The sequence below is a fragment of the Epargyreus clarus genome, unplaced genomic scaffold (assembly GCF_041222505.1).
Source record: "Epargyreus clarus isolate Ecla_fem2 unplaced genomic scaffold, WU_Ecla_fem_2.2 ptg000025l, whole genome shotgun sequence".
Classification (NCBI taxonomy): domain Eukaryota; kingdom Metazoa; phylum Arthropoda; class Insecta; order Lepidoptera; family Hesperiidae; genus Epargyreus; species Epargyreus clarus.
In genome coordinates, this window is record NW_027332232.1 from 1,095,296 (window position 1) to 1,113,323 (window position 18,028).

General features: G+C 40.7%; 2 protein-coding genes across 2 annotated transcripts in view; both read left to right on the top strand.

The window, feature by feature from the left end:
* Positions 1-18,028, top strand: part of LOC140752767 (uncharacterized) — a 222,898-nt gene that overhangs the window by 65,755 nt on the left and 139,115 nt on the right. The window lies entirely within an intron of this gene.
* On the top strand, positions 12,792-15,242 carry LOC140752709 (uncharacterized). Its single transcript, XM_073087042.1, has 3 exons — positions 12,792-13,094; positions 13,628-13,789; positions 15,030-15,242. Exons 1-3 carry the CDS (start codon positions 12,878-12,880, stop codon positions 15,191-15,193), a joined length of 543 nt encoding a protein of 180 aa, XP_072943143.1. The 5' UTR covers positions 12,792-12,877; the 3' UTR covers positions 15,194-15,242.

Here is an 18,028-nt window from a genome sequence, read left to right on the forward strand (position 1 = left end):
GGTAGAACCCTTTGTGGTTCGACTCCGGTGGCACCACCGCCATACCTATTTCTACCTAATAACAGCAGCGTTAGGCGCTGCTGTGTTCCGGTTTGAAGTGTGGTAAGAGACATACTTTTCTGAGCTCTAGCTTAGTCCTCAGGGGTAGCGGCGCATCTGTGGCCGACCTGTAGCAATATCTAATCCTATCTAGGGTTGATTACGAATGACCATGGAAGAAGCCACTTACCATCAGGTGGACTGCATGCTCGTCTGCTACTCCTATATTATAAAAAGGCTGTGACTACCTTCCATCAGCCTGTCTGCCATCGTTGGATATAATAAAGGTTTCTTCATTTTTAAAAATACTCCAAAAATAATTAGCAACGTTTCGAAAAGTAAAAAGAAAACATAATGATGATGAGACATTAAATGTTAAGAAGATTACATCTCCTGTAGCATTTTTAAAAGTGAAATTATCATGAAAATACTTACGTTAATATTTTACAGAAATAACATAAGAAAGGAAAATTCCTACTCCTATGCTCAATTGGGTTTAAATTTCAGTTTTAAATATTAAAAAAAAATCTAAGGTGAAATCATAGATTACTAAAGATTACTCACTCCTAACAAGAAAATGTAACCAGTTTTGACAATTGAAATAGTTGCGTAAAAAAGTTTTGCCACGTCTTCGTGCTACTTAAAATATCCCCAAAATAGTTGAAATACTTATTTATTTATTATGTAAATTACGCAGTATTAGTGATTTGTTCTTATTAAATAACTACAAATCAGCCTTTGTGGCTTCATTCAATTTCAAGGCAGCAAAGAATCTTTACTAATCTATGGTTGAAATCTACTAACACACTTGTCCAGCGCGGTGGACTATGGCCTAATCCTCATTCTGAGAGGAGACCCGTGCCCAGCAGTGGGACAATACTCATCATTGTAAATCCGGTACAACTTGGCAGATTGTAATGATATGGCCAATATATATGATCTATCACTCAATAGAAATCACTGAATAATTCTCTAACGGAAGTTAGCACCCTTTGTTGTGAGACTGCGGCACCACCGCCACACCTATTTCTACCTAATAACAGCATTGTTAGGCGCTGCCGTGTTCCGTTTTGGAGGATGTGGTAAGGGAGAACTTTCCGAGGCGTTCCAGCTTAGTCCCCAGGGGTAGCGGCGCATCTGTGGCCGACCTCAAGTAGGAATATCTAATCCTACCTTGGGTTGATTACAGATGTCCATGGGAGGCAGTAGCCACTTACCATCAGGTGGACTGTATGCTCGTCTGCTAGTCCTATATTATAAAAAAATAAAAAATACGTAATAACAGCAGTGTTAAGCGCTGCCGCGAACATATTGTTATAACCGAGTGGGTGTGTTAGAGACATACTGTTTCGAGGCATTCCAGCTTAGTCCTCAGTGGTAGCTTGGTATAGTCCGCGCCAAACTGCTAGTCCCCTCTAAAGTTGTTGCGAGCAGGTGTAGTCATACAATTTGCTATGGCGACGTGATTCATTTCTATATTCAGAGCGGACTAGCAGTTTTACGCGGACTAAGTTGTAATAAAACTTAATACCTTAAATGTTATGACGGCATAATTTTCAGAAGACCCAAAAATACATTATTTAGATCAAAAATATTATTAGACTTCACGTATCAAATTTAGTTTGTTCTCAAAACTTTTTCATATTTACGAGTCTTCCGTATAAGATTTCAATCGTATTATCTTATTTATTTCTTATATAAGTTATTATATGACGTTTATTTTTTATTAACACCTGATGGTAAGTGTCTACTGCCGTATGGATATCTATAATCAACCCCAGATAAGATTAGATTGCTATCTGAGGTTGGCAGTGCGCCAGTACTCCTGAGGACTAAGGACTCAGAATAGCATGTCTACCTTAAACCAGAACCACAAAATAAAAACTAACAGAAGTCAATCTTCATACAAAGCGGGCTCGGACAACGCACACATAGACACCGCTCACCGACATGTCACCTCGGTGGGACTCGGACGCATACGTGCGCGACTATCAGTCCGCTTGTGACACGCGTTTGCAATTGTTTTGTACAAGAAATGGAGCAACAAAAAAGTTACCGTAATTGTGCAGTGAATGGTTGTTTAAATTCAACATTAAACTGCGCATCGTGTCACACAGCAGCGCTTAACACTTCTGTTATAAGAGTAACAGGTGTGGCGGTGGTGCCCGAGTGCGAAAGAGGTTTGTCAGCGGGAGATCTCCCTGTGTTAGGTGATGTAGTCCAGACAGCGGCCGTGCTTCGACAGTCTCAGTTCCTAGCTTGTATATATGCAACCAAGGTAAGTGGTAGGTTAGTAGTAGGTAGGTGGTAGGGTAGGTAGGTAGGTCCTCGAATGGTAGGAAGGTCCTCGAATGGAGACCACGTCTCGGCAAGAGGAGTACAGGACGCCCCCCGACCAGGTGGACTGATGACCCGAAGCGGACGGTTGGTAACCTCTGGATGCAGACGGCTCAAGACCGGTCGGAGTGGCGCAGATAAGGGGAGGCTTGTGTCCAACAGTGGACTTTTAAAGGCTGATAAATAGATAGATAGATAGATACGTGATAGAAACGTGTGACGTCGTCTGGAGGAATCGCGGGAAGTCGCTACAGAGGTGTTTTTTTTTGTTTTTTTTTTATAATATAGGAGTAACAGACGAGCATACAGTCCACCTGATGGTAAGTGGCTACTGCCGCCCATGGACATCTGTAATCAACCCCAGATAGGATTAGATATTCCTACTCAAGGTTGGCCACAGATGCGCCGCTACCCCTGAGGACTAAGCTGGAACGCCTCGAACATTCCTCTCCCTTACCACACCCTTCAAACAGGAACACAGTAGCGCCTAACACTGCTGTTATTAGGCAGAAATAGATGTGGCGGTGGTGCCGCCGGAGTCGAACCACAAAGGGTTCTACCACCTTCAAAGTCTAGTCCATTATTAATTATGTTATAATTATTCTGTACTTGTTATAAGCACTACCGTCACTTTATTCTACTATTTACAGTAAACATTGAATATAAACAATCGTAACACACACCGAACAAAGATTAAGTCTTCACTAGGGATGTACGGATTTGAAATTTCGGATCTAGATACGAATAGACACAAAAAATATATCCGTTTCGGATATACAATTGCTACTGATTATTTGATAGTTTCGAATCATTTCAGTTATGTGTCTCAGTTTCAAAGGAATTTTAATGTAAAATAATAATTATAGTTTAAAAACTAAAAACCACGCTAAAATCGCACAAGGAAAATCGCTAATCCTAATCACCGCAACACCTATTTCTGCCTCATAACAGCAGTGTTAAGTGCTGCTGTGTTCTGGTTTGAACGGTGTGGTAAAGGAGACATACTCGTAGTTATCCGAGGCGTTCCAGGTTAGTCATCAGGGGTAGCGGCGTATTTGTGGCCGACCTCAGATAGGAATATCTAATCCAATCTGGTGTTGATTACAGGTGTCCATACGGCAGTAGCCACTGGAGTCGAACCTCAAAGGGTTCTACCACCTTCAACGTGTATTTTGCCCAATAGATTTATGGGGCATAATACATTTACAATACGATTACTCACTCTTAAAAAGAAAATGTAACCAGTTTTAACAATTGAAAGTGTTACCGTCATTTATTTTCGTGTTTGGAAAATATAAATGCTCTAAAGCATTTACGAATGAAACGATATTTCTCCGCAGTTTTTCTTCGATTTCGTGTTGTTTTTGCACCACTTACCTGCGCATGTCGGCATTGTTCCGTGTAAACTACGCCATGACAGTCGACGTAATGGGAAACCAATCTGAGATATCTATAATATAATAATCCATGGTTTGCCCACATACAATTTAGGTTTTACGCCACTGATGGTTTCGGATATTTTTATTTCGGATACGGTTAAGCCATACAACTCTAGTGATTAAGACGTTTAATCAGAAAACGGAAATGTTTAATATTTTATTAGCTGTAGATCTCTCAGTCATTAATACTTAAGTTTAATCTGTTCTCAAACGCAATGCGTAATGAGTAACCTTTAATACTAGTGAAATACGTCTTTTTGTCTGTCTGTCTGTTCTTGTACTGTAATCTACTCTTATTTATATTCTAAGGCAGTGATAAGAAACTCGGCCTCTCGATCGAGGGGTCCGAGGTTCAAATCCCACTAATTTTTTCAAAGTTATGTGCGTATTAGAAATTAATTATCACTTGCTAAACGGTGAAGGAAAACATGAGAGATTTATAAAAAAAAATCTCAAAGGTATGTGAAGTCTACCAATTCGCATTGGTCAGCGCGGTGGACTATGGCCTAATCCTTCTCATTATGAGAGGAGACCCGTGCCCAGCAGTGGGACAGTTATGGGTTGCTGATGATGATGATGATGATTTATATTCTACTAGTAGTGACCTCGGTTTCGCGTTTCAAAAATAATAACATGACAAACATAACCTGAAAAGTACCTTCATTGGAACTACAGGCGCTATCTGTCAAAAATTGGTCGTACCAACTCAGAAAGCTTCGGGGGCGAATAACTCATGAACAAGAACTTTTCTAAATATCATCACATGATCAAATGCATAGTTTTCGATTCTATAACACGTTCCCTGCGGCACAGATTTTTCTGTACTTTCCATTACTGCGTTACGAGTTGTTTTAAACCTCGTCCTATATCCGACATTGTGGCGGCACGAGGCGTGTTAAATCCCACCGCCCGAAGGAGACTAAAATCCTTTTTTTGGCGCCAAATAAGACAAAATCGACGGTTTTTGTCTTGATTATTATTAACAATGAGTTGATTAACCTAAAACTGCCGCCGCCCTTGGTTAAATTCGTTACTTTAGATTCTATGGGTAAAATAAAATGTGGGTCTAATGCACCTCGGACCGCACTGAAAAATGGCAGGTTTCCATATAATTTAGTGATGGGAAAATAAATATCGATTTTATTTTATTTATCAACGTTATGGACAGAATGAATACAAAAAGGGGAAAAGTTATGGATGTTTTTCATTGAAACATTTCAGACAATAAGGTTTTTTGCAAACAGTGCATTCCGTGAGATTTTTTTTTTGGTTTTTTTGTCTGCCTCACGACATGTCAAGAATGTGCGGAGTTTTTCGTAGCATCCGACACATCTCTTCTTCTTTGGACCCTTATCGAGATGATGTGCTTTCTTTGCAGTGGATTCTGAAAAGTAGGAGCGAGTAGATTAGGGTAAAGAGTAATCGGAATACTCGGTAACGATTTTGCCTACGTTTCCTATATCAATAATGTAGCTACTTAACTTTTGTTTGAACCATAACAGGAAACGTAATTATCTATAATGTAATTTCTTACTATACGGATATACGCCTAGCCTGCCAAGTCTCACTACTGGACTTTCACCTAGACAGAGTATATTTGTGACTTACCTGTTTTTGAAATATCTTCCTGTACAGAATTCTGGCTCAGATTTTTCAACCGGTTTTTCTTCATCTTCCTCCATGATCAACTTTATTCGGCAACGTTTTGACATGATAATTTTCAACATAAAGACAGCGGTCCTACTTCGTCGCTACGCAGCCTCGACTGCGTTGCACAACACTAACCACGTGAAGCTAGCGTGGGGTGCGGTACGAGGTGCGTGGGGAAACGAGGCGTTCCCAACCTCGTTCCGCACTGTGTTAGCATTATTATTTGTTCAGTGCGGTACGAGGTCTAACAAACCCGACATTAGGTTGGTGTACCATAGAACTAGGAATCAGTAGCACATCACAAACATATAGTTATCACTCTCCTACACTGAACCAGACGGAAGTTATGCCTCTCGCACCACAGAGAAGTTAAAGTTTTTTCTTACCGCTATAACGACCAGACATGGACGAGGTGTTTTAAGCCGCGTTCCGCAGCTAACGTGATAAAGGACATACAGACATACATTAATTTTATACACATATATGCAGTACACGTGATGTTCGAGATCTTTTTTTTTTTATTTTTTTTGTTTACGAGGGGGAAACCTTGACGCTCGCCCCACCGTCTGGTGCGTACGGCGGTATGCGACCACACATACCGCCGTCCTTCCCGGGATCGCTGGCCGGGCGGTTCGAGCTCCCACTCTTGCCGCCCGCAACCCCGTGCTGCACGAGCGATGCTCCGACCAGTGCTGGCATCTCATCTACCGACCCGTACTAAACTAAGGGTGTACAAGTTGTACGTCCGATCACGCCTAACTTACGCGGCACCAGCATGGTATGCCCTGGTGTCAGAATCCAACCGCAAGCGTCTCCGTGCCGTGCAGAGCCAGGCCCTACGAACGATCGTGAGGGCGGGCCGCTATGTTCGGAACGACGTGCTGGAGCGCGACCTCAAGGTTCCGACCTTGGACAGGTTTGTGGCCAGGTTGGCGCATCGTATGTACGCATGCGCCGACAATGGGCCACATGCCCATCTGAGAGGCTTCGCGCCCCTCCACGCTCGACCCCCCGACGGTCGCCCGCTCCCTCGTGAACTCGAGGGGCAGGTGTCCTCCGACCATCTGGAGGACTGAAAATCTGCACACGCAGCCTAGCACAGGTCACGTTAGGACCGATTGCTGCACCGCTGCCTCACGGCAGCCCACAACACCGGTGGGCAGTGTTACCCACTGAGGAGATTGCCCGGGCAAGGAGGGATCCCTCGAGGCCCGCAGACCCTGCGCCAAGCGGCGAAGTCACGCCGCGGCATAGGACGACCGCTTTCGTTTCGTTCCCGCAACCCCGGAAGCCCCCTTTTAGTCGCTTCTTTCGACACGCAGGGGATACCGTAGTCCTATTCTACTCCCGGACCTACAGGGACAAAGGTGGTGCCGCCGGAGTCGAACCATAAAGGGTTCTACCACCTTTAAAACACTCTCTCTTTTACTACACTTCAAACCAGAACACAGCGCTTAATACTGCTGATAATAGAAACAAGTGTGCCGGTGCTGCCGCCAAATTCGTCTTATATTTTTCAAAAGTGTTCTAGTGTGTTTTGTTTTGACGTCACAACGTCTTATAATTCGATGGAGCCGGCTGCACGCACCAAAAAACATGACTCATGCGGCGTTACCTCGCTCTGAGGCGTTCCATTTAAAGCTTGAAGTGCAAGCAAGAGCGCGGAACGAGCGACAAAGAGGCACAATCGGCCTCCGCGTTCGGCAGCGTTCGACATCTGTCTCTCTCCTACTTGAGTGTATATTTATCGACTTACACTACATTGAAGTGTAGTGGAGTCACAATTAATTTTAAAATGCAACCATTCCATCAGTATTTTCATATGACATAGTCAGTAAAGCGACTTTACAGTCAAACGATTTTTTTTAAATAAGAGTCGAACCACCTTTCAAAAGTGTCATCTTTCTAGTGTGTTTTTCTAAAAACAGACCCCTAATAATTTCAAAGTTTTCTACAATCTTATCCAGGAATAGTCATTCTAAGTTGTTACAACTCGTTAAAATCCATTCTAAGTTGCTACCTCCGCAAGCTTTGAACAAATAACGTAATTACGGCGAGGACGCGTTCCACCATCGGCGATAGCCTCCAAGCGAGTAAGATATGAATAAAAATATACAGGGTGAATTAGAAAAATTCACCCTAAAATCCGAATCTATAAGGATTAGCAAAATATGCTGAAAGGAATTACGAGGCCGATATAGATAAAAAAATAAAACTACACTATATACAGTTAATTAATAACAGCAGTGTTAGGCGCTGTTGTGTTTCGTTTTGAAGGGTGTGGTAAGGGAGACAGACTTTTCCGAGGCGTTCCAGCTTAGTCCTCAGGGGTGGCGGCGCATCTGTGGCCGACCTCAGGTAGGAATATCTAATCCTATCTTGGGTTGATTATAGATGTCCATGGGCGACAATAGCCACTTACCATCAGGTGGACTGTATGCTCGTCTGCTTCTCCTATATTTAAAAAAAAAACACCGTCACACCTATTTCTGCGTCATAACAGCAGTGTTAATCGCTGCTGTGTTCTGGTTTGAAGGGTGTGGTAAGGTATATTTAACCGAGATGTTCCAACTTTATCCTCGAAACCCTAAAATATAAAAGTCGCGCATCGCGTAAAGCTTGTAGTGAAGCATCAGTGCTCGTGATCAGGTCCAGTTGATCTCTAAGTTTAACTGACTACGTGGTTCCACGTTTGTTTTTAAGTTCATGTCGTGAAAGACCTAAAGTTTTAGGGCTTCTTATCTGGATTTGAACCCTGGACTATAGCTGAGAAATATGTACTCTGAACTTTTGTAAAATCGAAGTAGCAAACGACCATGTTTGCCTGATGGTAAGTGGCTAGTTGCTCACGGACATCTGTACCCTCACCATGAGTTTTCAAACATCCCACAATTTTACGTTACGTTCACTCAATCCATTATTTTGTTCCGTTTGCTTCAGTAGTAGTAAACGTAACAATAAGTAAGTGCTCAAGTCTTTCTGTTTGCCTCACATGTTCGCAAAAAAAGAGAGACAAAACATAAAGCGCTATTTTGTCAATTTAGACATTTAATGTTACGTTACTCACACTATAGTTCTGATACAACACGCTAGGGGCGCTGATTGGAAATTGTATGGGTAAATACGTAAACAAATACCAAAACAGTCATATTTGTCAAAACGTAAAAACTCATGGTAAGGATACAGTAATCAACATCAGATTAGAGCCCCTGAAGTTGGTAACCTTCAAAATATTTGTTAGTAACATTATTTGTTGATTTTTTTTATTCTTTTTTGACCTTCACAAAGATTTCTTTGGAGTTATACCTTAGAAGATCAAAAATTAAAACTGGTGTGAACAGCAGTAACATGCATGGCGGTGGTACCACCAACAAAATAAGGGTTTTACCACTAGTGGACATTTTTAATGATAATTTGCTATTTTTTTACGCATCAATATTTTTTATATAGTTATTTATTTAATTAATTTATCGATACTATATTTATCAGCAAGGAAACGCCGCCAACGTTTTGGGAACCATGCCTCACACGGCAATTTTAGATAGCTTTTATATTTATAATTTTTAAATTTGTAAATAATTTCTTTTTTTTAGTATATACATAGTTTAATTTATTACTTTTCTTACATTCAATTTCATGTACATAACTTGCTCTTAATCTATACTATATTTTTTTATTAATAAAATTAGCTGACCCGGCAAACGTTGTGTTACCGTATAAATAAAAAAATGTTAAGGGTGAACAATCCTTGTCATTTAGGGGTATGAAAAATAGATAGTAGCCGATTCTCAGACCTACTGATATGCATATAAAATTTGGTGAAAATCGGTAGCCGGTAAGCCGTTTCGGAGGAGTACGGTAACAAACATTGTGACACGAGAATTTTATATATAAGATAACGTATTTTTTATTAAAAAAATATTTTCTTTAGAAAACAACCCACAGAAGTGCTTCAATATTTCAAAATAAATTGCTATATAGAAGATTGGCTGAATGAATATGACAAATATGGTAATTTTGGCTAAACTTAGATAACCAATATTGAAAGGAAATTGGGCGAAAAATATATCATTTTTAGACTTAAAGGTCGATCAATACATAATTTCTCAGAAATATACACAGCGCAGAAAGCAGTGATAGCCTAGTGGTTAAGAAACTCGGCCTCACAGTCGTGGGGTCCGAGGTTCAAATACTAGACACGCACTTCTGATTTTTCAAAATTATGTGCGTATTAGAAATTAATTATCACTTGCTAAAACGGTGAAGGAAAACATCGTGAGGAAACCATGCCTGATTTTAAAAAAAAATCTTAAAGTTATGTGAAGTCTACCAATACGCACTTGTCCAGCGCGGTGGACTATGGCCTAATCCTTCTCATTCTGAGATGAGACCCGTGCCCAGCAGTGGGACAGTAATGGGTTGATGATGATGATACATAGCGCTGCCGTGTTCTAGTTCGAAGGGTAAGGAGGCATACTTTTCCGAGGCATTCCAGCTTAGTCCTTAGGGGTAACGGCGCATCTGTGGCCGACCTCAAGGATCTTATCTTATCTCGATTGATTACAGACTACGGCAGTAGCCACTAACCATCAGGTGGACTGCATTTTTTATAGCAGTAGCAGACGAGCAGGGAGTCCACCTGATGGTAAGTGGCTACTGCCGCCCATGGATATCTGTAATCAACCTCAGATAGGATTAGATATTCCTACCTGAGGTCGTCCACAGAGGCGCCGCTACCCCTGAGGACTAAGCTAGAACGCCCCGAAAAGTCTGTCTCCCTTACCACACCCTTCAAAACGGAACACAGCAGCGCCTAACACTGCTGTTATTAGGTAGAAATAGGTGTGGCGGTGGTGCCGCCGGAGTCAATCCACAAAGGGTTGTACCACCTTCAAAATACATGGATGCTCGTCTGCTACCCCTATGTTATAAATTAATAATAAAATCTACTTAATCTTTCTTTGTATATGGACTATACAAAGAAAGATGGAAAACCTTATTTTCACTTTATAATGGAAACATCTTTTCGCATATTTTTCTAAACATTATTATATTTTTTCAATTTGCGGTGAGTGTAGGAGACGAGGACTAAATAAGGTTCTACGTTCTCAAGATGACTGTTTTTGCAAATGCTATTATAGCGAATAATTGCGTATTAAACTTTCTATATGTAGAAGAGTAGTATTTTACTTCGGTGGTTGATGCTTTTTTTTGTTTACGAGGGGGAATCCTTCAAAAGGTACCCTATGTCGTAGGAGCGGCATGAGGTTATGTGGGACTCTTATCCCACTAAAACCCTCCCGGTGGCCGTCCTCGGCGCTGCGTTAAGGACTCCGGGATCTCCAGAGGAACGCAACCAGAGTCCTCTTAGCACTTAGTCCCGTCGAGCTCCGCTCAGGTGAGCGTAATGCTCGCCACATCGTCTGGTGTGTACGAAGGTATGCGACCACACATACCGCCGTCCTTCCCGAGGTCGCTGTCCGGGCGGTTCGAGCTCCCACTCTTGCCACCCGCAATCGGTGGTTGATGTCTAGGTACACATATTTTTAAATAATGTGCCTATTACTAATTAATATACTTGACCCGAGCTGAAAATCCCTCTCACGGAGGTCCGAGATGGAAAACCCCAGGCCCCTCTGAATTTTCCGAAGTTATTTAGCAAAGTACCTACCTAATTGACACTAGGAAAAAAATGCATGCCCCTGCATGGCTCGAAAAAATGTTTCCCTTACCACACCCTTCAAAGAGGAATACAGCAGCACTTAACACTGCTGTTATAACAGAAATAGGTGTGGCGGTGGTGCCAGAGTCGAACCACAGAGGGATCTACCACCTTCAGACCTCATGTAGAATCTAGTTTTTTTTTTTTTATAATTATACCTAAACGATGAGGCAGACGGGCTACCTGATGGAAAGCAGTCACCGTCGCCTATGAACATTTACAACACCCGAGGAGTCGCCAATGCATCGCCGGCTTTGGAAGAGCGCTCTTTTTACACCGTTTTTGAAGAGCCCCATGTCATAGCGCTCCGGGAATACCTCAGGAGGAAGTTCATTCCACATCTTGCACGTCCGTGGCAAGAACGTCCGTGCAAGCCGTGGCAAGTAAATTACAGATGTCCACAAGGTAGTGACTTACTATAAAGTGGATTGCATGCTCGTTTGGTAATTAGAGACTGCCTAAACGGTCAATCATATTGTGCAATATTGCGAATTGTGCAATATTATTGGCCGTTTAGGGTTAATATTGAAAATTGTGCAAAGTTTGAACGAAAGTTTGAGCGTTAAGTTTTATTGCACCATATTTTTTATTGCATCTTGTAGGGTCGACGGGTCATAGGCATCAAATCAAATCATTTTTTGAATTATAAATAGGTTTTTTACTGAGCACTTTTTGAATGTCACTACATTTACCACCACTTCACAGGGTGTTTCGTTATGGAGAGAATTATTCTCAGTCTCCGACTGAACACGAAAACATTGTGCAGTTCGTATTATCATTTGGAGTCAGAGCGCTTTTCTGTTTTATTGTACAATAAAAAGTATTGTACAATGTTATTGTAGGTCTAGGCCTACATTTCTTTAAATAAAAAGTATATATTGTTTATGACATTAAATTTATTGACACCGAATGTCAACTTTTATAAACATGTAAAGCCTATATTTAAATTAAATACAATTTTTATAATGTTTTATCAAACATTACATATAAAATAATATGTCACAATTATTTGTGAAATTAAAATTTTAATTAATTAATGTACAATGCTGCCCACGGTTTAATTAAGTCATTAAAAATGAAAAAAAAAACTCATGTATGTACCTTTTTTTTATAATATATGCGTAGCAGACGAGCATGCAGTCCACCTGATGGTAAGTAGCTACTGCCGCCCATGGACATCTGTAATCAAACCCAGACAGGATTAGATTCCTACTTGAGGTCGGCTACAGATGCGCCGCTACCCTGAGGACTAAGCTGGAATGCGTCGGAAAAATATTTCTCCGTTACCACACCATTCAAACCAGAACACAGCAGCGCTTAACTCTGCTGTTATGAAGCAGAAATAGGTGTGGCGGTGGTGCCGCCGAAGTCAAACCATCAAGCAAATATCAAAATAATAATAGTTTAAAAATTAAAAACCACGCTAAAATCGCACAAGGAAATTCGTAAATATCGATTCCTGACGATCCTGATGAGGTGAATGGGATAAAATTAATAAAATAGTGTATTGTCATCGGCTCCTTATAATTGTTCAAAATTTTAAATTAATCGGACCGTTCAAAGTGGGTAAAAATCGAGTTCATTCCGTTACAAACATACAGGTCAAGCTAATAAAAGCGTAAAGACAGTGCATTCAAGCCAAAATGCCAACGAGAATCAGAAATCGATCCTAACCTAACCCAACCTAACCATGAGTTACACTGACATAAAGAAGCTCGATGAAGAATCTCTGCAGAAACTGCAAGAGGGTTCCGGTCCTAGCGATAAGTGTATCTGCAATCTTTTATCCCCACCGGCCAAGAGTTTTGCCGCGTCACTAAAACAAGCCTTTGGGATCAAAAAAGGGGGAAAGACGGGGAGGGGGCGAATACAAAGGAGTGTTACTGTACCTTTTGACGGTACCAAAGGTAACTTTTGAATTATGATTTTAAACATATTTTGAAGGTGGTAGAACCCTTTGAGGTTCGACTCCAGCGGCACCACCCTCACACCTCTTTCTGCCTCATAACAGCAGTAAACGCTGCTGTGTTCTGGTTCGATGGGTGAAGTAAGGGAGACATACTTTTCCGAGGCGTTCCAGCTTAGTCCTCAAGCGCGGCGTATCTGAGGCCAACCTCAGGCAGGAATATCCTATCCTATCTGGGGTTGATTACAGATATCCATGGGTAGCAATAGCCACTGACTGCATACTTATCTGCTACTCCTATCTTTTATATAAAATTCTCGTCTCACAATGTTAGTTACCGTACTCCTCCGAAATGGCTTTACCGATTTTCACCAAATTTTATATGCATACTGTCGGTCTGAGAATCGGCTACTATCTATTTTTTATACCCCTAAGTGATAAGGGTTGTTCACCCTTAACATTTTTTATGTATTTGGCAACACAACGTTTGCCGGGTCAGCTAGTATTATATAAAGAAATTTGTTGTATATAAAGCAGGTATGCGGTCTTCAAGAGAAGTGGTGAAGAGGAAGTCTTCTTGCGGCAAATGTGGTTGTGATGACAGCCAGATGGTGTTGAGACACTCCTATGCTAACATACGTATAACCAGCCCGGATATATCATCTGTGTGTCCTTGTTCCTCTGATTGTATGCCTGGTGAGTTTTACAATAATTTTATTTATTTATTTATTCGGGACTACCAACATAAGATGCAGCAGTGACTATCATATACATTATACAGTACAATTATATCTATTATCTTAGTGAGTAACTGTTCTTACTATGACAGGTAATCACAACATGCTTTGAATGTATATTCATACTTAAAATTACTATTAAACTATAGCTATAACTAATAACATAAAAATAAAAATAAAATTAAATATATGTACGTCAAAAGTACGTCATAGTACGTCATTTACAAAAAAATATAAAAAAAAACTGAAGGTATAGTCCGCGCCAAACTTCTAGTCCGCTCTGAAGTTGCGTATACGTAACGTAAGGGCACACTAACGCTGCTATGTGCCCGTGGGCGAGAGAGAGAGGAGGGTGCTGGGGAGTCCCGTGCTGTCTTCGCTAATACTTGCAATGCAACTCGTTTCTATATTCGGAGCGGACTAGCAGTTTGGCGCGGATTATACCTCCGTCACACCTGTGTGATATAACAGCAGTGTTAAGCGCTGGCTGGCTGGCTGGCTTGAAAGTAAGAAGAGGTAACTGCAGTGATAGCCTAGTGGTTAAGAAACTCGGCCTCTCGATCGAATGGTCCGAACATAACCCAGGCACGCACCTCTGACTTTTCAAAAAAATTGTGCGTAATAGAAATTAATTATCACGTGCTTAAACGGTGAAGGAAAACATCGTGAGGAAACCTGCATACCTGAGAATTTTATCAAAAAAGGTATGTGAAGTCTAGCAATACGCACTTAGCCCAGCGCTGTGGATTAAGGCCTAATCCTTCTCATTATGAGAGGAGACCCGTGCCCAGCAGTGGGACAGTAATGGGTTGATGATGATGATTATAATAAAGATTCAACCCTTTTTCGGTCGAATCAGAACACCACCGCAACACCTTTCTGCCTAATAACAGCAGTGTTAAGCGCTGCTGTGTTCCGGTTTGAAGTGTGGTAAGGGAGGATACTTTTCCGAGGCGTTCGAGCTTAGTCCTTAGGGGTATCGACAAATCTCTCAGGTATGCAGGTTTCCTCACGATGTTATCCTTCACCGTTTAGCAAGTGATAATTAATTTGTAATACACACATAACTTTGAAAAATCAGAGGTGCCTGGGATTTGAACCTCGGACCCTTCGATCGAGAAGGCCAAGTTTCTTAACTATCTATTACTGCTTTAACACTGGTTGAATCTTAACTTATTCTAATTTGTCTATATTTTCAGATAAAGCGAAACTGAAAAACAACATACAAGTAATAGTAGAACATGCTCAAATGCCCGAAACTCAAACGACTCAATTTAGTCACTCAACTCAACCTCTGACTCAATCTGAGTCTCTAGAAATTACTAAGATTGAGCACGCAAGCAGTTTTCAGCTGGAGAATTGATTTTTATATGTATTCAGTTATTTAATTATGAAATAAATGTTGATACAATGCTGTTTTTTTTAATTAGAATATAATTTCTACTTCACGTCATTTTAAGAAAATTCATAATTATAGGTTTTTAGAATTAATATTTGTAGGTGGTAGAGCCCTTTGTGGTTCGACTCCTGCACCACCGTCACACCTATTTCTGTTATAACAGCAGTGTTCTGGTTTGAAGGGTGTGGTAAGGGAAACATACTTTTCTGAGGCGTTCCAGCGTAGTCTTCAGGGGTAGCGGCGCATCTGTGACCGACCTCAGGTAGGAATATGTATTCCTATTTTAAATGTTACTATAATTCAACTATCTACGAGATTACTTATGAACCGCAGTAAAATGAACCCCACGCTCTTTACTCTGGATTGAATTATTATTTTAATAACTTGTAATTTTATTTTGAGGCAATTCATTATGATTGATTGATCTATTTTCTACTTTTTAGTTCGATTTGCTAATCGAACTAAAAAGTAGAAAATAGATCAATAATAGTTAAAAAAAAAATATTGCTATAAAAGCTTGTTTTTTTAACTATTATTATTTTTTTAGTCTGTGACTAACTCATAAATTGGGGAATTAATTAATGTAATAAGGATAATGGGAAACTGTTATCAAATTATTGCATTGTCATCGGTCCTTGACACGTGTGCAAAGTTTAAAATTTCTCTAGCTTCTAGAAACGGGCACTGCTCCCATCTCTGGGCAGGGGCGCCCCAATACCAACTTAACCCACTTGACTCCGTGCAGAAACGCGCGATCCGAATCGTCAACGACCCCAAGACCTCCGACCGGTTAGAACCTTTAAGCTTGCGGAGGGACATAGGTTCCTTCTGCGTTTTCTACCGGCTTTACAATGGTGAGTGTTCCGAGGAACTATTTGACCTGGTGCCTTCTCCATCGCGCCACTCGCTGAAGGATGAAGTTCCATCCACACCAACTGGACTCGTGGCGGTCCTCCACGGTTCGGTTTGCACGGACGTTCTTGCCACGGACGTGCAAGATGTGGAATGAACTTCCTTCTGAAGTATTCTCGGAGCGCTATGACATGGGGCTCTTCAAAAAAGGTGCAAAAAGAGCTCTCCTCCAAAGCCGGCGATGCATTGGCGACTTCTCTGGTGTTGCAAATGTCCATAGGCGACATTAACTACTTTCCATCAGGTAGCTCGTCTGCTTCATCGTTAAGGTATAATTATAAAAAACAAAAAAAAAAAACGGATGCAAATTGAGCAAAGATTCCGTTACATACATACATATATACAACCCAAGCTAATAAATTTTATAATGGAAAAGTGATAAATTAGGATAAAGATGTATTATTGTAAATGTTGATGTTATGGAACAATATATTGTATTTCTGGAACCCTTCAGAGCGTTTTCGTAGGAACTATTAATAGTATATGGTTAGGCGTGGCGTAATGGAGAAATGTACTCGATGAAAACCATTATATTCCCATCAACCTATATTACTATTTATATTGATGTTTCCTTTCTGATGGCTTTGGGAGACTACTTGTGTTTATACACCTACGCACTTGCGATTATGCGATTAGGGTTGCGTACCCAAAGGGTAAAACGGAACCCTACTACTCTTGAAAGTAGAACCCTTTGTGGTTCGACTCCGGCGGCACCACCGCCACACCTATTTCTACCTAATAACAGCAGTGTTAGGCGCTGCTGTTCCGTTTTGAAGGGTGTGGTAAGGGAGACAGACTTTTCCGAGGCGTTCCAGCTTAGTCCTCAGGATAGCGGCGCGTGTGGCCGACCTCAGGTAGGAATATCCAATCCTATCTGGGGTTGATTACAGATGTCCATACGGCAGTAGCCACTTACCATCAGGTGGACTGCATGCTTGTCTGCTACTCCTATATTATAAAAAAAAACTAAGCCGGTTTGACCGTCTGTCACAGGGCTCTATCTCTGGAACCGTAATAGATAGACACATGAAATTTTTACAGAAGATGCATAACGGTGGCCGCTATAACAATCATAATCATAATCTATATTTGCTAAATAAGGCACAATAGGTGTTTAGACAAAGTATATAATCCTCTTATTTTGCCTTTAAGGCGTGCAAATACTCGTATATATAGTCAGGTATGACAAAATTATTTTATAGTATTAAGTAACAAATCAGTATACACAGAATTAACTATTACAACAAATAATAATAAAATAAGTTTGAAAATAAGGAGGAGGAGTTCTGATGTGGAGTTCCCTTGGCAACGCCGAGGACGGCCACCGGGGGGTTTTTCGTGCGGTAACAATCCCACATTACCCTGTGTCGCTCCCACGACACCGGGTACCTTTTGAAGGTTTCCCCCTCGTAAACAAAAAAAAAGGTGTGACGGTGGTGCCGGAGTCGACTTTCACGCTTAGTATTTATGTATGTATCATATATTTCCTTATTTTTTCATTTATTCACTTGCATACACACACTCAAATGTACACGCAGTCACACGCACACATATTATAGTTAGTGACTATATGTATAACGTGAAATGTATTTCCATTTTCGGCTATTACTTTAACATTAAGTATTAGATATAATAAATAAATATAGTTCAAAAAACTGAAAAACACGCTTTTATGATAAAATCAACTAAAACTAATAACTAATTTTGAATCTAGAGAATCAATTAAGGAACAGTAAATTCTATAATTGTAAGAAAAGCGTGGAGTGCTCCACTTATCAATTTTCGAAAAGCGCATTATAAGTAGAATGTTTCAGTACATTTGAGTTATAGGGAAATAACATTATTATTATTCAAAACAAAAAATCAATCTAGTTACTTTGCCTGAAC

Bases quoted from the DNA above. Each gene is read 5' to 3' on its own strand.
- LOC140752709 (XM_073087042.1), top strand. From the start codon at position 12,878: ATGAGTTACACTGACATAAAGAAGCTCGATGAAGAATCTCTGCAGAAA. The intron at 13,095-13,627 runs GTAACTTTTGAA...TTGTATATAAAG, and splicing joins ACCTTTTGACGGTACCAAAG to CAGGTATGCGGTCTTCAAGA. The intron at 13,790-15,029 runs GTGAGTTTTACA...CTATATTTTCAG, and splicing joins TTCCTCTGATTGTATGCCTG to ATAAAGCGAAACTGAAAAAC.